At 39.9% G+C, this 22,327-nt stretch overlaps 1 protein-coding gene across 1 annotated transcript; it reads right to left on the reverse strand.

The window, feature by feature from the left end:
- Nucleotides 1-1,074: 1,074 nt before the first annotated feature.
- Nucleotides 1,075-20,791, reverse strand: LOC127807336 (probable alkaline/neutral invertase D). The gene is made up of 5 exons (XM_052345077.1): nucleotides 20,633-20,791; nucleotides 19,231-19,640; nucleotides 18,566-18,997; nucleotides 2,860-3,418; nucleotides 1,075-1,580 (listed from the first exon to the last, which is right to left on the reverse strand). Exons 2-5 carry the CDS (start codon nucleotides 19,609-19,611, stop codon nucleotides 1,285-1,287), a joined length of 1,668 nt encoding a protein of 555 aa, XP_052201037.1. The 5' UTR covers nucleotides 19,612-19,640; nucleotides 20,633-20,791; the 3' UTR covers nucleotides 1,075-1,284.
- Between the last annotated feature and the right edge of the window lie 1,536 nt (nucleotides 20,792-22,327).

Here is a 22,327-nt window from a genome sequence, read left to right on the forward strand (position 1 = left end):
TATGGTCACAAATGAAAGTCAGAAAAGCACACAGAAGACTTCCCACGCGAGCCCTCAAATGCCTAAGTTAGACAGTAGTTCGAAATATGAAGTATAATGCAAATGTATGTCTATTATGTGTCCTAAAAGGATACTCATATTTTTGGATGGGTTTTAGAGAGAGATTGAATATTAGGATAAATGTATGAAGTGAGTCCAAAAATGTCCGTTTGTCTAAAAAGATATGTTTGTCCAAAAAGGCTTATTTGCATTCGAAGAGCCAAGTATTTATAGATAAAGTGGTAGGACTTATGGTTGAGCTGGAAGACTCTCCCAACAAGTGTCTTAAGGAGGTTGGAGGGCTTGGAGAAATCTTGGAGGTGGGACACCCCGATGGCTATCTCCGGGTGGCCTCGAAGGGAACTTTAAGTTACCGAATAACTTAAGTTCGGTAGACCTCGAAGGGTGTTCTTGGACTTGGATAAAAATGATGCATGCTAGGCTGGTCTCGGGGGACCCATCAGGAGTCTCAGAGACTTCTGTGCCGGAGACTATCCAAAGAATAATGAACTCGAAAATTACTTTAAAACTTAAGAGAATTTTAGGACATTCCATAACATTACTAAATAAGAAACATTAAGAGAAATAAAATGATATTTCAAGCCACATCATTTACCCAATTTATCTTTTTTAAAGCCATATTATTTAGTTGAGGATAATAAGTTAAAAACTAATAATCTCCTTTTAACGATAACCTAAAGACATAGGCAGACAAATTAATAATTTAGGTCCAATATTGGAAAAATAAATTTTTTATACATAATTAAAAATGAAAAATATAACATAAAGTGAGTTTTTTTTAATAATTAACCAAAAATGATATGAAGGTCATACAAATTTATTTTTTGCTAAATTGACCAAAAATACCCTTGGGCCATTCGACTCTATGGTGGAATTTAAATTTCTTTAATTAAGACAACCATGAGATTCACCCTCTGATAACTAGCCAAAGTGTAACTTAAGAAAAAAAAAACCAGAAGAGTAGAATCAATTTGGCCTGCGAAGGAAAATTTTAAACTCAAAGCAATACAAGAAACACTATATATATATATATATGAAACATGATTCAGAGTTTGCATTTCAAAATTGCCTATTTCTCCCCAGCCAAAAAAAGAAAAAAGAAAAATCCTATTTCACGAAACTAAACTTGAACCATGCCTACAAAAGAATGCAACTGCCAAAGAAATTCTTTCCTACAAATAACATGATCCCTAACCTTGGGTTTGCCTATCATCTTTGATTGTTTCAAAAGTTCCAGGAGGAGGACCTCTTCATTACAGGCTTCATTTGCTTGTCTTCTTCCAGGGAGATCATCCCCAGGTGTGAGGGGTCTTCCAACATCATCTTTGCTACCAGATATCCGGCAATCGACCATGTCTGGTATTTCCTTGCTTGCTTGCCGATAAATCGCCCAAGTTTCCCATCATAATACTCTGGCCAATTGTCCTTGAGCAGACGGTTTTCGGCCAGATCAATTGCTCGTCTTGCTATCTGGGGTCGTCCAGTTTTGATGCAAGCAGCCGTTAGCAACCACAAAAGCACTGCATTCAAGAGGGGGGAAAAAAATGTTGCTATTAGAGGACAGGTTAGTTCACCAAGTGGAGAACCAACTACATAGTTTTAAAGGTAACTGTGGCTTGTAGGTTAGTTTCTCCACAGAGAATCCATAAGAAAACACATGGGCACCTGATGAAAGAAAATAGATGGAACGAATAGAATGATCAGTAACATGAATCCTATTATCCTAAACCATCTTACAGGATGTTGATTGTAATAAAACTATAAAGCAAAAATTCAACCATTTGATAACGGGGCTTAAGGGAAAGAGCAAAATGGATTAAACAAGAAGTGCCCCAGATCACTCAGTCAACATAAGTAACCAAACAAATGATTCCTAAGGCCTGCTCTCGATCAACCTACACTAGCACTGGGTAGGCCAGATGATTGAGATTGATAATCTACTAGCTAAGGGCCCTTTTGATAGAACTTTCGAATTTCTATTTTCAACTGTCAGTTTCATTTTCAATTTTTTGTACCAGTTTTCATTTTCATTTTTAAAAAATGAAAACTTGACATGTTTGACAATTTTGTGTTTATTTTATTTTTCTATCCTTACTGTCGCTGGCAATTCCTCTGATGTTCTACTTTGTCACCAGCGACTCCTAGATGGGATGGCAAGGAGATGACATTCAGAGGGGGTGGGTTTTGGCCACCCTGTCCTTGACCCAGACGACTCCCTGTACTCCCACCCCATGCCTCACGAAGGCAAAGTCTTGAACTCCATCCCTGCCCCAACCGCTCACAGGGATACTGGAATCCCAATAAATAAAAAAATAATTTATAATAATTTTTTTTTTGTAATAATGCATATATATAGTATTTCCATAGAGGGGCTAGCAGGGCAGAGTGGGAGAATATATACCGCCCCTGACCCTCCCCCAACTAAATCTAATTGGGGAATCCCTGATCCCCATCCCGATCTTGATCAATGGACGATAAGCCCTTCGCCAACCAGTTGCAGTTGTCTAGCATCAGTGTGAGTAAATGAATAGTGGTGAAATTGAAAAGTGAAAAGGAAAGGCAAAAGTGACTACAAGTTTTTTGTGTGTTCAAAATTTCGAACACAAAAATAGGTAAACAAAGTTACCAAACAGACTTTTCGGTTCTTGTTTACGAAATTTTGAAAATAAAACAAAAAACTAAAAACCAAAGTGCAATTCTCCGTTCATGATGTGCCCACTGAGCACTAACAAGTGCACCTGATAATAACTAAGAGATGGCAGAAAATAGAAGCATTGAAATAGAAAGAATAACTAGAACCTGGCCAAGATCCTCCATTATGGTAACTCCATCTCGTGTTCTTTGGGTCACAACCAGTCACAATTCTCCATTCATGACTTTCTATTGCAGGATAAGATATCTTCAAAGGCATATCCCCAACCAGCTCCTCCCAGCGTGCTTCTATAAGATCCATAATAGTGGCAGATTGGTCAGGAGTTGCCAAGGAAGATAAAATAGCAATACAGTTACCTAAAGCAAACCATCGGAAATCCATCCTTGCAGGGCTGACATTGCCAACAAAGTAGCCACCACGCTTTGGCATAAACTCAAACACCCATTCTGGGATTGAATCAGGAATAACATTGAACTTGTTAACCGCAGTGTGGGAATACTCCTCCGTCTTATATCGGTATATGTCATTAAGCTGCTGGAAATCAAGCCAGAAATAACTTCGCATGTGATAACTCAACGCATGCAAGCGCTTTACTATTCTCTCCGCAAACTCTTTCCCCTCTGCATCATGTTTCAGCATAGTGAAAGCACATCTCAATGCCATAAAGAAAAGTGCTTGAATCTCAATAGGATAACCATAAATACCCTGAAAAATGAATGCACCCCATCACAATATTCAGTCAAGTAGGGATGGGGGCCACGGGGCCAAGACAAGCTCTTCAAGAGCTTCAATGACAATAAATGGAAGACCGATGAACTTCCAAAGATGTGTACTTTTTTTTCTTCTTCTTTTTTGGACATTAAAAACTCCATTAAGTTTCAGTAATGATTGAACAATACAACTCAATCGTTGTTTTTCTTCCTTGATGAATATGAAATGGCCTCTACATGATGCAATTCTATGATGAACAAAATAATTCTGTGAATTATCCTGCAATCGGAAAAATTGGAAATAGTACATACTATGTGAAAAGCCAAAGCTGGTTCAGGTTTTTATTAAAGTGCAAACCACACAATCAAATAAAGAATAAAACCTGCCCATTCCCATTGATAAAATTATTGAGGCTTAAGAATCTATGACTGCCAATGCTAAAATTCAGTGGAGTGCCATATCCACTACTATGCCTCCATTCTATAAATAGCATAGTTCTGATAAATAAACATTCACCAATAAAAAGCATCAGAAAAGGGGAATTCCCAAGTAAATAAGATGAACACAAGAGAGGCCACATCACCATTGAGAAAAATTCAGTAGCACAAAACACTACAGATGTATGTGAACAAAGAGGAACAACTTGGGAGCCAGAAAAACAAATGAAATGAAATTCAAAAATAATCATTAACTTAATTTTACCTCTTTCATTAATATCTAAATACTCAACGCAATACATTCTCAAGTTGTATAACGAAGCCAAACATGTGACTGAACTGGAGCAGATGGATGGAAAGAACAGTTTTCCACATCCTGCTATAATAAGCATGCCTAGAATTAATGACCCAACTATTCATTAACTTTGTGCCATGCTGTTAGTCAAATAATTCTTAAATCCTAAGGCTACAACCAATTCTTCGAAGGATCATAAAATTTTCAAACCTTATGATCTGCAGCAAGATTTTGACCTCATAAACTTTAGTTGTTTGAATGAGATAATAACATACTACTCCTTAATCCCACTATGTGGGGTCATCTACATAAATTCTAGTTTACCAATCATTTCTATCTATACCCTTATCTGTTGTAAGATCTTTACAACTAATATGATACCTAAAAGTCTCTCACCAAGTTCTTTTCCCGGTTTTCCTTTACTTCTTTTCCCGATTTTCCTTACTGATCTTCTTGTTATTTGACCAAACTATCTTAATTGTCTCACGTCTTATCTTTCGTAGCAACCACTTTAACCTTATTACGAATAATCTCATTTTTAATTCTATCTTTTTTTTTTGTATAGTCACCCATCCATAGTAACATCCTTATTTCTGTTATGCCCATATTTTGCACATATTAGTGTTTTACTACCCAACAACTTGTGCCATACAACAAAACCAGTCTTATATTTTTTATAATTTTTTTCTTTTAGCTAATAGAATCTTACTATCACATCAAACATTAGATACACTTTTTTCATTTTAACTCTCTTGCCTTAATTCTATGGACAACATCCTCATTAATTTCTCCATCTTTTTGGATGACTAATCCAAGATATTTTAATTGATCTTTTCATGGGATGACTTGATCTCAAATTTTACTGTCATCATCCATACTTGTATTCTTAACTTGAATTCTATATCTTCGATTTTCAATCTAGGAAACTTCAAACCTCTAGAGTCTAAAGTGTTCCTTGATATTTGATCCAATAAGAAAATGTCATCTACAAATAATGTACATCTAGGCACATTCGTCCATATATGTATAGTGAATTTATCTATTACTAGGGCAGAGGGATAAGGGCTTAATACAAATTCTTGACGTAATTCAATTGTAATTAGAAAAGCCTCAATATCTCTTCTAAATGTTTTGACACGTATTTCTACTCTATGATACTGTCTTCAATAACCAGCATATATGCAATACAAGTACATAGCTTCCATTGTTAACATACCAAGCATAAAACCAAATTGGGTTTCAAACACCTTAGTTTCTCTTCTTAATCTTTGCTCAACAAAGTTTCATAGCATGGCTAATTAGTGTCACAGCCTGAGGGTAATATTGCAATCAGCGTATATGAATAAAAGGGGGGATACACAATTGTAACTAGAGGCTGAGATGTAGGGGATTAGAGCCAAGTGCACATGGCCACTTGAGCTGATTTCTCTAGAAGTTGTAGCTAACTAACTCTCCTATAAATAAGAGAATGCACATGAGGATGGGGATCATGTGAGGCCTAATTCCATAGATCTTTTCGCTCCTAATTCTGTCTCTCTCTCTCGTGTTCAACCTTCCCACCTAATTCTCTATTCTTCCTCAATTACAGAAGAACCTTCTGGTTAGATTCGAGATCTGACATTTGGTACCAAAGCCAAAGACCTGGCCGGATTAGCGATTATGGCTGACGGCACTAGTGCGAAGCAAATGGAATCCAGATTGGATGCCATTGAATTGGGGATGCGACAAAACCAAGAGCAGGTCGATGATTGTTTGGAGACATTGGAATTGAGAATCCGAAACACACAAGAGGAGATTAGCTAGTGCCAATTAGAGAACACGACTCATTTGGAGTGAGCCGTTGGTGGACTTCAGGAGGAATTTGCTGGACTAAGCCAGCAAATTAACCAGCAAGTAAGCACCGCCTTGAGCATGTTTGCTCGATAGCCGAATGCTAGCCTCCCAAGGAATTTTCCCCACAAAGCTTCCTCAGCGCTAATTCTGACAACGCCAAGGAATAGACCGAGATCCCACAATCCAATAGAGGCCGGGGACCGAGTGGAGGCAGAGGAGGAGAATTTCCACATGGGAGTGGAAGGAACTCACCTTGCACCTACAGGGCCTAGAATGGAGATTCCCACATTTGAGAGGGACAGACCTAGATGGTGGGTGAGACAGTGTGAATAGGTGTTTTATCAGTACCGAGTGGTTGAAAGGGATAAGGTGAATATGGAAACCGCATATCTAGAATGATGTGGCCGATGCTTGGTTCCAAAATTGGTGTAGGGGTCAAGTAAAATGGAGTTAGCCAAAGTTCATGAATGGCATTTGCAATAGGTTTGGGGAGAAGATGAGAACTGGTGTTATCGAGGAGTTCAATAAGCTGAGGCAAAAGGGGACGGTGGAGGAGTACCAGGTGAGATTTAAGGAACTCTGATCCCTGCTATCTTTATCTCACCCCTCCCGGGATGAAGCATACTTCATGTCTAGCTTCATTAGTGGGTTGGATGATCAGATCCGGCCCACTGTAAAGACGTTATATCCTACGTCGGTGGGACAAGCGGTAGAGCAAGGTCACCTCCATGAAATGGCCTTGGAGGCCTTTACAAAGAGGCATGAGTTGTCCCCTAGAGAGAGCAAGGAAAAGAACTCTTATGGAGGGATGAGTAAAGGGGGTAATCAACCTTGGTCGAACAGTGGACCCGTGGGGAGAAGCCAATCCATGCCACCCCTAGCTAAGGCCTTAACATTGGATCAGAAGAGACAATTGGGGATTTGCTTTCACTGTGGGGAGAAATACGGGCCAGGACATCAATGCAAATGGATGCTCCTGGCCATGGAAGGCTAAGGAGAAGAGGAAAAAGTGGGAGTAGAAGAAGAGGAAAAGCAAGAAGGGCAAATTGAAGGGAAAGAAGGTGGATAAATCTTTATGCACGCTTTACAGGGTTGTGCCTCGGCAAAGTACTGAAGGTGAATGGAATTGTGGGGAAACAGAGGTTGGTCGTACTCATTAACAGTGGCAGTACCCATAGTTTCTTGGATGAAGAACAACCACTGCATTGCAATGTGAGTTGCAAGAAACACTTGCATTGTATGTTTTGATTGCGAATGGGAGTTGTATGGTGAGCTAACTTAAGTGCTCAAAGTTTGAATGGGTGATGAATTAACAAAAAATTTCAGCTGATTTGAGAATTCTCAGGTTGGGAGGCTGCCACATTGTGTTGGGTGTGGATTGGATGAGGATAGTTAGTCCCCTGGTGTTTAACTTCAACACACTTGAGGTCACTTTTGAAATGGAAGGGCAAGGGTCACACTTAAGGGCTGTCAAGATAAGGGGGAATGTCGAGCCATGTCAAGAAAAAAATTACAAAAACTCCTAGATCAAGGAAGGACCTCTATGGGGCAGCTAGACTCTCTATATGCCATAGAGACAACAAGGGATCAGGGAGAAGAATCCTCCAAGGAGAGACAAGGAATGGGATGGCACCCTATGCCCCGGGCCAAAGTACTAGCCACCACTTAGGTACATTCTCACGAACCAATTCAACTACTGTTAATGGAGTTTGAGGAAATCTTTGCTAACTCTTCATCCTTGCCCCCACCCCGATTCTTTGATCATACCATCCACCTCAAACCAAACAGTGAGCCGGTTAACCTAAGGGCCTACCGATACTCTCCTGTTCAAAAAGCTGAGATTGAAAAATTGGTAAGGGAGATGTTAGGGAAGTCCCTTATCTAGCTAAGCCAAACCCCATTTGTTTTCCCAGTTCTCTTATTAAAAAAGAAGGATGGTTTATGGAGGTTCTGCATAGACTATAGGCAACTCAACTCCATAACCATGAAAAAAATTTCCAATACCCATTATTAAGGACCTCCTAGATGAGCTAACAGGGGCCCCTATTTTTTCCAAATTGGATCTCACCTCAGGGTACCACTAAATTCGAATGAAGCCTGAGGACTGCCCTAAAATAGCCTTCTGCACCCACCAAGGACACTATGAGTTCTTGGTCATGCCCTTTGGCCTCACAAATGCTCCTGTAACCTTTCAAGCTCTCATGAACCACATCTTTGCTCCTTACCTTAGAAAATTCTTGCTGGTATTCTTTGATGGACATCTTAGTCTACAGCCCTAGCTTGGACCAGCACCTGATCCACCTAAGGAAGGCATTTGAAATCCTCAAACACCATTAACTTTATGTGAAGAGGTTTAAATGTACTTTTGCAGAGACCAGGGTGGAGTATCTCAGCCATATTATATTTGGCCAGGGGGTAAGCACTGACCCCCAAAAGGTTACAGCTATGAAGCAATGGCCTAAACCTAAGACCCTTAAGGAGTTGAAAGGGTTCCTAGGACTCATTGATTAGTAACGAAGATTTATCAAGGGGTACAGATTGATCATAAACCCCTTACCAATTTGCTAAAGAAGAACAGCTTCCAATGGGGTGTTGAGGTTGAGGATGCCTTTGAATCTCTTAAGGAGGCTATGACCCAAGCTCCCATCTTAGCATTGCTGGATTTTACTAAGGAGTTTACTTTGGAGACGGACGCCTGTGACACTGGGATAGGGGCAGTCCTAATTCAAGAAGGTAGGCCTATAGCTTATCTAAGTAAAGCCCTTGTCCCAAGGCATCTTGGCTTGAGTATCTATGACAAGGAGCTGTTGGCTATCTTAATGGCCATTGAAAAGTGGAGATATTACTTAGAAGGGAGACCATTCACAATCTAGACAGACCACGAGAACCTGAAGTTTTTGTCACAACAGTGGGCTAACAATCAATTATAGAGGAAGGGAATCACCAAGCTAATGGGGTTTGACTACATGATCTAGTATCGAAAGGGAAAGGAGAACTTAGTGGCAGATGCATTGTCAAGGAGGGAGAATGAGGGTAGTTGCCACGCCATATCTACCCTAGTACCTGATTGGGTGTAGGGCATAGCTAGTAGTTATGAGCAAACCAGCTGGGTCAAGGAGATTCTGACCAGACTATCAGTATAACCCTAGGAGGACTTAGGATATACTCTAAAAGGGGGATTACTCAGATACCATGATAAGGTGGTGATTAGAGAGGATGAACAACTGAAGAAGCAAATTCTACAGTCTTTACATGATTCCCCCATCAGTGGGCATTCAGGGTTGAATGTGACTTATCACCGAGGGAGGCAGCTTTTCTATTGGCCAGGACTCAAGAAAGACGTGACCAATTATGTTCTATAGTGCACCACTTGTAAAGGTGCAAGCATGAGCAAGTGCCTTACTTGGGTCTTCTCCAACCTTTGGAGATACCTTCCTAAGCGTGGGAGCAAATCTCTATGGACTTTATCAAAGGGTTGCCAAGGTCAGAGGGCTTTGACACTATCCTAGTGGTGGTTGACAGGATAACCAAATTCATGATAGGCAACCCATAATATTCTGCTACCAGCAATAAGGACAGAATAGGAATTGAAATAGGAGAAGGCCAATTAGTGCATGTGCATCCTAACAAATTCAGTTAAGGGGTAGAAGGGGAAGAGCAAAGAGAAGGGGGCATGTGAGGGTAACATATTCCTATAAATAAGAGAAGCAAATAGAGCAGGAGGGGGGAATATTTTAGTGAGGATATTGGGAGAGTGTGGACCTCTCGAAAGTCCACTTTCTTTTCATTTTGTTAATTTCTTGGTAGGAAATCCTGATAGTTGTTGATAATTGCTTGCTGTTTGAATTTTTCTAATTGGGTTCCTATCAATTTGGTATCAGAGCATGATCCATGGGGGCGGGGTCTGTATCGGAGAGGGTGGGCAACCTAGAGCGGAGGTTGGAAACTTACCAACAGCAAATAGAAGGGAGGATGGATGGTCTGCAAGCGGGAATGGACTCGCTAAAGAACGAGTTCCAGAGGATGAAAGGAATAGAGAAGAGTTTAGCAACGTTGTTGGAGCAATTTAACCTGCTAGCGGAGAAGTGGGGAAAGTAGGAGAGGGGACGAAATGGGAAATAGTCTGGCAAGCGCTTATCGATGGGGTTGTCCCTCACGGAGAAGGCCACGTCGGAGCTGGGAAATCGGCACAAGGAAGCTGGCGGTGAGTACGACGTTTATGGGAGGTCGGACGGAAGGGGCCGACGCTTGGAGATGCCGGTGATTGAAGAAGACGACCTGGACGGTTGGGTGTTTTGGGCCGAGCAATACTTCTCCGTGAATCAGTTGTTGGATGCGGAGAAGTTAGTCTCTGCTGCTTTCGGCTTCGAAGGAGCTGTTATTGCTTGGTTCCAGTGGGAGCAGCGAAGGCGACGTGTGAGGAGTTGGGGGGAGCTTAAGGCGACCGGTGAGGAGTTGGGAGTTGCGGAGTTGGTTGACGAGGAGAAGACGGACACAGCAACACTGTGTGTGGAGGATGCTGCACTTTCATGGGTTTAGTGCGAGCAACGAAGACGAAGAGTGAGAAGCTGGGAAGAGCTGAAGGGGCTGTTGAGAAACTGGCCAACGATTCAGTGGTGAATTTGTCGGATAGAGTTGGGATGCAGAAAGGAGTCGACACCATAAGAGGGGAGGTGCAATCGATGGAAAGGAATGTAGCGATCATGCTAGACTAGCTCGCATACTCGAGGACAAAGTGGGCGGATCAAGAGTGAGAGCGGAAGAGCAAAGCGAAGGAGGGAGATAGACCTTTAGAATTTACCCAGAATTCCGAGGGATCACCTGGAATCAAAATGGGCAGGGAGTTCGAGGGTGGAATTGGAGGAAATTGGCGACCGGAAGTGCAGGAATGTTGCCTCCTCTTTGAGATTTTGGCGGCTTTGGTGGGAGAAGTTTTAGTGACCATATTGGAGGGCACATTTGTTAACAGGTTGAAGCCAAAAATCAGGGCAGAAGTTAGGGTGTTACAGCCATCGGGTCTATCGCAAATCACGGAGACAGCCCAACGAATTGAAGACAAGATTCACATACTCCAAGCTCAAGTGGGTCCTGGACCACCTGGGAACCCTACAACAGTTCCCTGTTTTTCACCTTGAGGACAAGGTGAAAGTTGGGGGGGGGGGGGGGGGGGGAGTATTGATAGGCAACCCATAATATTTCGCTACCAGCAATAAGGATAGAATAGGAATTGAAATAGGAGAAGGCCAATTGGTGAATGTGCATCCTAACAAATTCAGTTAAGAGATAGAAGGGGAAGAGCAAAGAGAAGGGGGCATGTGAGGGCAACATATTCCTATAAATAAGATAAGCAAATAGAGTAGAAGGGGGGAATATTTTAGTGAGGATATTGGGAGAGTGTGGACCTCTCGAAAGTCCACTTTCTTTTCATTTTGTTAATTTCTTAGCTGGAAATCCTGATAGTTGTTGATAATTGTTTGCTATTTGAATTTTTCTAATTGGGTTCCTATCAGTTCAACCATTTGATCACCCTAGCACATCCGTTTATTGCTACAGAGGTGACCAGGAAGCTGATGGATTCTGTGTTTAAGCTGCATGGGTTGCCAAGGGCAGTGGTCTCAGACAAAGATAAAGTATTTACCAGTCAATTTTGGAAAACTTTATTCCAAGGGTTGGGAATTGGGTTGTATTTGTCATCAGCTTACCACCTCGAAACTAATGGACAAACTGAGAAGGTGAATCAAAATGCTTAGAGACGTACCTAAGGTGTTTATGCTTTACAAAGCAAAGGACTTGGAATAGGTGGATGGCGTTGGCACAGTGGTGGTACAACAACAATTATCATACAACCCACAAGAGGACTCCATTTGAAGCACTGTTCAGATATCCACCCCCTATTATTCCTGCTGTCATGCATTACACCCCAGCTAAAACCACAGTAGATCAGTATTTGCAGGTTATACAAGATGCCTTGCAAGTGATCAAGAGGGAACTTACCATGGCCTAACAAAAGATGAAGCAGACGACAGATAGACACCGCACAGACAGGACTTTTAAGGTGGGGGAGGAGGTCTATCTGAAGGTGAAAAGGTTCCAACAACATCTTTTCACTAAGGTTCCTACATAAAAAATTAGCCCCAAGTATTATAGGCCTTTTAGAATCATTGATAAGATGGGGACCAGTGGCCTATAGATTACTACTTTTGGAAGGAGTGGGGCTGCATCTGGTGTTTCATGTCTCCATCTTGAAGAAGGTAGTAAGAATAATTGAAGAAGTAAGCAAGGAGGTACCTGAGCTAATTGAAGATCACATAGTGGAAGTGGAGCCAAAAGCTGTGTTGGATAAGAGGGTGATCTACAAGGACTCCCTTCCCCTCACACAGGTCTTGGTATAGTGGACCCATTTGCACCCCAACAACACCACTTGGGAGTACCTCCCGAACCTTCTTCAACAGTACTCGAAGGTGGCCAGTCTTCTCTGATTTCTTGGGGACAAGAAATCCTTCAAGGGGAGGGGAGTTGTCACAGCCCGAGGGTATTATTGTAATCAGGTGTATATGAATAAAAAGGGGGATACACGATTGTAACTAGAGGCTGAGATGTAGGGACTAGAGCCAAGTGCACATGGCCACTTGAGTTGATTTCTCTAGAAGTTGTAACTAACTTTCCTATAAATAAGATGTTAAATAAGAAGTAAGGGGTATTAGTGTAAATAACTTAAAATTATTGTATATATACTCCTTGTATTACACACTTAATGAACGAATGCATTGTTTTCTTCTCACATGGTATCAGAGCAAGTGAGAGAATTCTTTCCCGCTGTGTTATCCGACGGTGCCTTTCTTCTCAATACCCATTGCTCTGGTGTCAGCAACGCATGCGAAGACACCAGCTAACTCACCACTAGTTTTGGTGCCTGTGAGCTCCCCGCCTTTGTCATTGCTTGCACTCTTGCTTAGTCGCGCGGATCGCCATTGCCTCTTGTAGAGCAGTCATCTGTCGTCATTGCTTGCAGCTCACGACCTCCAGATTTGCCTTTATCTGCCGCAGCAGTCAAGCCGCGACCTTCATATTTATTACTCGCAGCCATCTGTCACGCCTACAGATATAGGCGGCGATCGGATCTGGGTATTAGCAGCGACGGAGGCCGTACAGATCTGGGCACGACTGATGGTGGAAACAGTTGCGGCTGCAGTGGCTGGCAACAGATCTGAAGCAATGGACGGCGGCAATGGAGATCGCAGGTGACGATGGTGGCAGCATAGTTCGTAGGCGATGGCGACAATAGAGGCCGCGGACAACAGCGACAATGGCAGAGCAGGCCGCAGGGGGCGGTGACAATAGCGAGGATGTATATAGCTGTATTTAATCAAAACGCATTCAAAATTGTTTTCTATCTTCACTAGATTTTGTGTTGAAATTAAAACTTAGTTTAATGTGCTTATCTGTGTGCTCCGTAGTGATAATGCTCTTGAATATTTGTCCTCGCCATTTAAATCCTATATGGCATCCAATGTGATTCTTCACCAAACTTCGTGTCCTAGAACCCCACAACAAAATGGGGTAGCTAAACGAAAGAATCATTATTTAATTGAGACCGCCCGCACATTTCTTCTTCATATGCATGTTCTGCGTTAATATTGGGATGATGCTATCTTAACTGCATGTTACTTAATTAACCGAATGCTATCTTCTGTCCGCAATGACTAGATTCCTTATTTTGTTCTTTTTCCTCGGGGTGACTTATATTCTCCCCCTCTTCGTATTTTGGGAGTACTTGCTTTGTTCATCATCTTACCCCACGTCCTGATAAGCTATCAGCTCATTCCGTCAAATGTGTTTTTCTGGGTTATTCATGCCTTCAGAAGGGGTATTATTGCTACTCTCCTCAACTAGCTCGCTATTTTTGTTTCAGCGGATGTTACCTTCTCTGAGTCATCTCCTTATTTTTTTCTCTTCATCTGAGGTCTCTGAGTCCGTGTCTACTGGCTTACCTTTGCCTGTTCATTTTCTTGATCTTTCATCTTCTCCTTCACTGCCATCCACCTCTCGCCTTAATCGCCCCGATCTTCAGGTCTATCAATGGGGTTCTTGAATTGTGGCCCAACCAGCAGCACCTATCGTTACTAGTCCAAGGGAGTCATCCCTTGACTCATCCTCTATGCTTGTTAGTTCTTCCTCCTTCGGTCCGTCACCCTCTAATCTTGAATTACCTATCGCTCTTCGTAAAGGTACTCGTTATTGCACTACTCTCCATCCCATTTCACATTTTGTTAGTTATAGTTCTTTGTCCCTTGGATATTCTGCTTTTATTTCTTCTTTATCTTATGTTTCTCTTCCTAAATCTGTTTCCGAAGCTCTTTCCCATCCACGGTAGCAGGCTGCTATGGCTGATAAAATGTCTGCTTTACATTCCACTGGGAATTGGGACTTGGTACCTCTTCCCAAGGGTAAGTCTACTATTGGTTGTTGCTGGGTTTACACGGTTAAAGTTGGTCCTGTCGGTCGGATTGATTACCTCAAGGCTTGTCTTGTTGCTAAAGGATACACTTAGGTTTTTGGCCTTGATTATGGCGATACTTTTTTCCCTGTTGCTAAGATCTCCTCTGTTCGCCTTTTCTTGTCCCTTGCTACTATATTTAACTAGATGTTTCATCATCTGGACATAAAAAATGCCTTTCTTCATGGTGATTTACGGGAAGAGGTGTATATGGAGCAACCTCCTAGCTTTGTTGCTCAAGGGGAGTCCGGGCTGGTGTGTTGCCTTCGAAAATCCTTACATGGTTTAAAACAGTCTCCTCGAGCTTGGTTTGGTCGATTCAGTTCAGTTGTTCTTGAGTTTGAGTTAACTCGTAGTGAAGCTGATCATTTTATTTTTTATCGCTCTCAATATGGCCGTCACATTCTTTTAGTGGTGTATGGTGATGATATAGTATTTACAAGGAATGATGATGTTGGTATCACTAAATTGAAGGCACATCTTCACCAATAATTTTAGACTAAGGATCTGGGTTCCTTAAAATATTTTTTGGGTATTGAGGTAGCTCAGACAAAGCAAGGAATCTATATTTCTCAAAGAAAGTATGCCTTGGATATGCTAGAGGAGACATGGTTGCTTGGATGTAAGCCAACAAATACTCCCATAGATCCGAATATTAGACTATTACCAAGACAAGGGGGAGCCTTTTTTTTACCTAGGCGCTATCATCGACTAGTTGAGAAACTTAACTACCTCACAATCACATGTCCTGATATTTCATTTGCTGTGAGTATGGTAAGTCAATTCTTGAATTCGCCTTGTGACAGTTACTGGGATGCAGTGATTCGTATTCTTGGGTATATTAAGGTTGCCCCTGGTCGAGGTGTATTGTATCATAATCATGAACACAATCAGATCGTGGGATATACGAATATTGATTGGGTAGGATCACCTAGTGACAAATGATCCACATTTGGATACTGTGTATTTGTGGGTGGAAATCTAGTTTCTTGGAAAAGTAAGAAACAAACTGTTGTCGCCAGGTCCAGTGCAGAAGTTGAATATAGTGCAATGGCCGTAACAACATGCGAACTAATTTGGCTGAAACAATTAATTGAATAGTTAGGAGTTATGCAGGTTAAGTCTATGCAATTGATTTGTGATAATTAGGCTGCAATGCATATTGCTTCTAATTATGTGTTTCATGAGAGAACCAAGCATATTGAAATTGATTGTCACTTTGCTAGAGAAAAGGCGCTCTCTAGGGATGTAGTTACAACATATGTGGTTCCAACGATCGATTAGCTGATTTACTAACCAAATCACTTAGAGGTTCTCGTGTGAATTACATCTGTACCAAGTTAGGCATGCTCAATATATCTGCTCCAGCTTGAGGAGGAGTGTTAAATAAGAAGTAAGGGGTATTAATGTAAATAGCTTAAAATTCTTGTATATATATTCCTTGTATTACACATTTAATGAACGAATGTAATGTTTCCTTCTCACATAAGAGAATGCACACGAGGATGGGGATCATGTGAGGCTTAATTCCACAGATCTTTTCCCTCTTCTCTCTCTCTCTCACTCTTGTGTTCAACCTTCCCGCCTAATTCTCTGTTCTTCCTCAATTACAGAAGAACCTTTTGGTCAGATTTGAGATCTGACAATTAGTTTGATTCCTCCATAATTTTCACAACTTTGAACATTTCATTTATTCTTAACAAATGCATTTCCATGCTTCTATTGAGTTATTATCTAATCCAACTACTTTATTATTTATCATCTTTTTTAGTATTTTCTTCATTTCATTTGGACATATATGTTACAATATGGATGTCCTAATTTCTTCAGAGTTACAAAACTTGTTTCTCCACCTTCATTAAATAACTTTGAGAAATACAACTAAGCTACACGTGTTTTTTTCCATGCATCATATGATATATATATATATATAAATAAATATATATATTACATATATAGCATACTAAATTTTATACCCTGACTCAGCTAACATTTAGCATTCTCACCAACTCATCTAGTCTCTTTGGGGGCAAATATTATTGATTTTTCTTCTAATAATCAGATCTACCACCTCCATAGATTTTATTGTCAAGGTTACAGTTTTCCATGATCCAATCATGAGTTTCTAGTTTTGAACCAACTTCTTTACTCACATGCATTGGTGAAAATGTAAGAGAGAGAGTGTCCAGAGAATTATAGTCAACAATTTTATTTTATCGTGATTTTATTCCCTTAGATTTAGAGGGTGTTTGGCTAAGCGGTTTGACTGCTTAATAAGCTGCATAAGTAGCTTATAAGCTAAGCAGTGTTTTTGAGTGAAGTGTTTGGCAACACAAATTAGCTTAAAAGCTAGGTAGCTTAAATGCTACTATAATAGCGTTTGAGAAAAGCTAGTACCCCCAAACTTTTGCAAAAGAAGCTATTGTGTTGACTGATGCTATTACTATTTTGCCCTCAAACATTTTTAATATTTACACCCCTTGTCCCTCTCTTCTCCCATCTTCCCTCGAGCTTCTCCCATTACCACCGCTACCGCCGTTGCCCCTCCTCCAGATCTGTCATCGCCGTTGTCCAGCAGAGTCGCCGCAAGCCGCCGTCGGGTTGGTGGGTCACGCCCATCAGTCACCGCACCCATCGCCCGCTACCCCCATCTAATTCAACTTCTCCTCCATTGCCCGCTGCCCCTATCTAATTCAACTTCTCCTCCATCGCCCCATTGGTCGTTGCCTGTTGCCATCCCCACCCTCATCTCCTTTGAGCTTCTCCTCCCCATTGCGTGTATATATGTATGTATATATATATAACAACAATAAACATATATATATACATATAACAATATATTATATATATAACACATAATAATTAACATATATAATACATATAACAGTATTATATTAATATATTTTTAATATAAATATATAATTTATCAACATTTAATGTAAAATTTTACATCATTTAAATATCATGTCTATTTTGGTCTTTTTGTCAAGTTTTAATAGCTTATCAGCTCTTTCAAACAAAACACATAACTATTAATTGATAGCTTAAAAGTACATTTATCTAAACACATTATCAGCTTAAACACTACTCAACTTTTAACTTAAAAGCTAAATAGCTTTAAAGCTATGAAAAAAACCGGTAAGCCAAACACCCTCTTAGTCTTCTTAATCTCAATGTCAAAATAAGTGCAGCTTTCTCCATGGGATGAGGTTAAATTTGATTCCTAAAACAAATGCATCTCATTAGAAATATAAGAAGCGCCAATAACAATCAAGTCAGTGAAAAAGGCTCCAAGTAATGAACACTCAGGTTTTATATATTAGGGACCAAAAATAGTGAAACCAAACCATAAAATGAAACGGCACTTGAGAATAAATAGAGCACTGCTTCATATTTTCCAATTTGAGTGTGGTACATAGAAATGACCAAGGCATAAAAGGAACAGTACAACGTCAGTCCATTAACTTGCTTTGAGGTGGAAGATACAATCTGAAATGGAAGGTTACAACTTTAAGTAGTTTGGTAAATTTATTTCCTAGTTTTATGATATTATTGTTCAGGAGCATCCTTTAATCACACCAGATAGAAACAATGGTAGACCACGAATTAAGTAACTCTAGGGAAAATTGAATTTATTGGCAAAGGTAAAGCATGATAATTAACATGGAGATTTCACCTCCATTGATAAACATACTGTAGAAAACATTACAAATTGCCTATATGTATAGTACTTAAATAATGACCAATATATTAGAGTCAGCAAGCTTACAAACACAACAGGAGGACTTTGTTGCACAAATGAAAAATTTCGTGGTTGAGGCAATACAGCCACTCCTTATACAAAAGAAGAATTTGGTGAATTAAAAAAAAAAAAAAAGGCCCAGATTTTGCACCATCAGGTTGAATAAAGAAACTTAACCAAGTAATAATCATTAGAATGAATACTTTCTTTAATCTATGGAATGTGAAGCATCAGAATCATTTTAATTATGTGCACAGGAACTTTTGAACTTGGAAGAACATGCAACACCAATATTTATTTGAAAGTATTATTGCAATAAGATCATGTGGTATCTTACCATTCTTCGATCAATCATTGAGCATCCATCAGCACACAACAAAGTTGGAAATGTATCAAATCCCTCCGAAAGACACAAGGTCAGTATAAGCCTTATTCCCTTTTGACACTCTGATGTTTCAGCCAGAGTTAAATCTCCGGTGGACTTTGTATATGCCCGTAGTAGAATAATCCACCAAAATCCAGAGTCAACTGGAGCAACTCTTCCTATTGCACTCTCACCAAAATCTGCCACTATAGTATCCATCTTGCGAACTGGATCATGAAGAACTTTGAAACTAGCTGGCATAGCCCCTTCCCCAAGCTTGAATCTGTCTACTTTCTTTTCCCAACTTTGAAGTTGTAGCGTCTTTAGTAGAAAGTTCTTAACTATATCAGGCTCACCATTCATTAGAAAAGCCAGAGCACTGGGTACAAAATCTCGTACAAAAACCTAGATGATAAAAAAAAAACTTAGAAAAACTCCCAAATTTGTACAGAATCAGCATCAAAATTAATTCAACTCTAATGGCTGTTGGTCTTAGGACAGACTTTAATGTGGCCACACTTTATTTTAGCTTCATGTCAATTTCAATATCAACTAGCATGGATATCATCAGTTGTGAGATTTTATAACCTCACCTCCTAAAGATTTAACGCATAAAAAGTGTTTGATTAAACTTTAACCTGATCATAATTAAGAACCTCCTCTGAAGCATGATCATAAGCAGCAATTGTACCGACAGGATGGTCCCGGAAGAACACTGTACATCTGCGAAGAGCATCCCAAGCTTCAGCAACCATTGGATGAGGTTCAAAAGAGTTCTGGTCAGATGAAGCAGGAGAATCCACTACTGATCGTAAAGGTGAGTATGAACTGTCAAAGTGATCTAGGCCTCTTAGTAAGCCAATTGACAACTCACTAAGTGATCTGTCATCAAAGGATCTCTTCCTCTCTGTATTGATCCGCCGCTTCTCAAGAAGCTTTGATAAATCATAATCATCCATTTCAGAGATTGAACAATGAGAACTGACATTTCTAAGGCCATACTCCTTGGCACCATCCATAATTCTCAGCTCTTCAAGCCAAGAATATCCTGTGTCAAATAGAGCATTGTACAAAGAGAAAAATGACATGTCTATACACTTATAAGGTCGAACATTCAAATAAAACTACATGCATGGACTCAAAAAGATTAAAGCCAAAAAATAAAAAAATGGAATAGAAACAGCAACATAAAGACCAACCAATTTTTTGACCTTGAATCGCTAATATTGAACATGCAAATTACAAAGATTGTGATAACAATCAAGTAGCTAAGTGAACTGCAAAGATGAAACCCTAGGCGCAGAAGAAACCAAAAACTTGATGACTGGTGTGCCTAGGGTTCTTGAGGAGTGATGTTTGTAATTGAACATGCAAATTACATAAAGATCAACAGTTGCAAAAACCAAATTAATCTTATCCATCAAAGGGAACACATGGAACAAGAAAAACAAGAAAAAAGATTAAGCTTTTAGAGGATAATCCTATCCAATTTTTAAGGAAAAGCTCCATCCATTTACAATTTTGCAGAAAAATATAACAATGTAACGAACTTCTAAATGTTATTAGTTTCACGTAAAGAAAAAAGGCATAATTAACTACCCAAATTCTTGAGTTCATCCCACGAACAACTTTATTCATAATTGATGAACATGGAAGGAATAATTAAAACTTCAGCTTGAAATTTCATCAAACAAGTTAATAAAAGAAAATAACCACAATGATTACCTTTTTATGGATCATTTACCCAAAATTAGAAATGAAATTATATCAAGATCACATCTTTGTATGCTAGTTTAACATAAAAAAGACTACATTATTACGTCCACAAGATGAACCATAATTTAAGAGAGAAGCCAAGATTTAACGCCGCCGATATCCAAATTCAAACAAATCCTTATGAGAAGCGGCAATTCATGAGCTTTGACGAAGAAAATGGAGCAAAACAAGCAGTTTTTAATGGAAGAACCAGATCTATAGATTCATTGCCGGAAACAAAGACAGTCAGATATTGAACAGCATTGAAGAGCAGAGATAGAAAACCTTGCAGAATTCAAGTTGGTGAATTAGAAGATCCTGGCCGATGAACGGCTGGAACACGGCGGCAATTTCGCCGGAAGAGATGGCCGAGACGAAGAGGGAGAGAGAAGAGGAGGAAAAATAAGCATTCTTTCGGAGCTTGTAATGTGGCGAGAGATAGAGAGAGAGAGGGGGGGGGGGGCTTGTTTGAAGGTGTGTGGAAAGAGAGCGCGAAGAAATAGTTGTCTAACCGGACTCGGAGAGAATATTTTAGTTAATTTCACCTAAAGCCCTAAATTTTGGGATATCACCATATAGACCTGGGCGGTTTCCCATTAACGTCCTACGTCACTCCCCTTGGTGCTAGCTTGGAAGTGTTCTATTATTAAACTCTGTTGAAAATTCAGCTAAAAGGACAAATTTAACCTTGGATTGAACAAAAAAGTTTTAGGATAATCCTGAAAAAGTTATTCACAATACAAACTGGGTATGTCATCCATACATCATTTTGTTCCTAAAAAATATGATGAATAATAAATTTGATCATTTATTACATAATTTACCCTTAAGATGTGTTTGATTAGGGATGGAAAGTGAGGTGGAATTCTATTTTTATGGAATTTCAATTCTCACTCCACCCCTAAGAATTTCAATCATTGATTTTAAGGAAAATTTTCATTTTTTAAACTAAGATGGAATTCGAATTCTATGGAAAAAAAAAAAAACTATTTGATGAAATTTCTTGAAATTTGGATGAAAAATGAATTTTACCCCCATTTTTTATCCCTATCAAATGCACATTTACTGTTTTTTTAAAATATAATATTCTCTTAGTTTAAACAAATTATTATAGGTACTTTTTTATAATTTGACATGAAATATATAGCTTCAACTTGTGTTGTTACAAGGGATACAACAAGTAAAATTTGTATCGGGATAACTCAAATTGAGCAAAGTCAGGTAGAAAACAAGGTGGGAAAAGTCTCATTTGTTCGGCTAAACTCGCGCGGTTGCTTAGAAAAACGAGTAGCTGATCGAGAAAAGCTCATGCAAGGTAGTAACAAGTTAGAAGGCATGAAGGGATCTATTCCGTGCAGCTCTCTGATACTTAAGTCAAACGTCTGCATGATGTTGAGAGGATGCAGGTAAAAGTGTGTATGAATTTGTCTTAGTTGAGTTGTCCAGGATAGTAATGACCACTTATTGTGGGAGACCATAGAAAAATCAAAGTAAGAAATTCCAAAAGTTCATAGAAGTATCCCAAATAGGTTGAAAACCCAAATGACCCTGAAGAGTCTCCTCGGGCAAGATTCCCTCGAAGGCTCCAGAAAGTCTCCAATAAGGTCAAGCCTTAGCATTCCTAAGGCCTAAGACTTATTTAGAGTCTCTCAGGCCCAAGCCACCTGATAACTCCAAATAGTTTTTGAACCTATCTGGATGATGCTTATCGAGGGACTCTGACCCCGAAGATACCTCCAAAGCCTCTGGCTTCATCCGATGCATCTTTCCCAGATAGTTGGGAGACTCTCATTTGCATACCATGTGCAATGTGGACCCCACCACCAAGTGTCTATAAATACCCATGTTATTCCATGGCAAACGAACCTTTTTCGATCTTTCTTGACTCACTCTTTCTCACTAAGACCCTAGTCTTGAAGAGTTAGACCTTGAGCCATATTGAACCTTTCAAGAGGTAATCCCCCATAAAACACTTAAACA

This window comes from Diospyros lotus, chromosome 8, assembly GCF_014633365.1.
Source record: "Diospyros lotus cultivar Yz01 chromosome 8, ASM1463336v1, whole genome shotgun sequence".
NCBI classification, from domain to species: Eukaryota; Viridiplantae; Streptophyta; class Magnoliopsida; order Ericales; family Ebenaceae; genus Diospyros; species Diospyros lotus.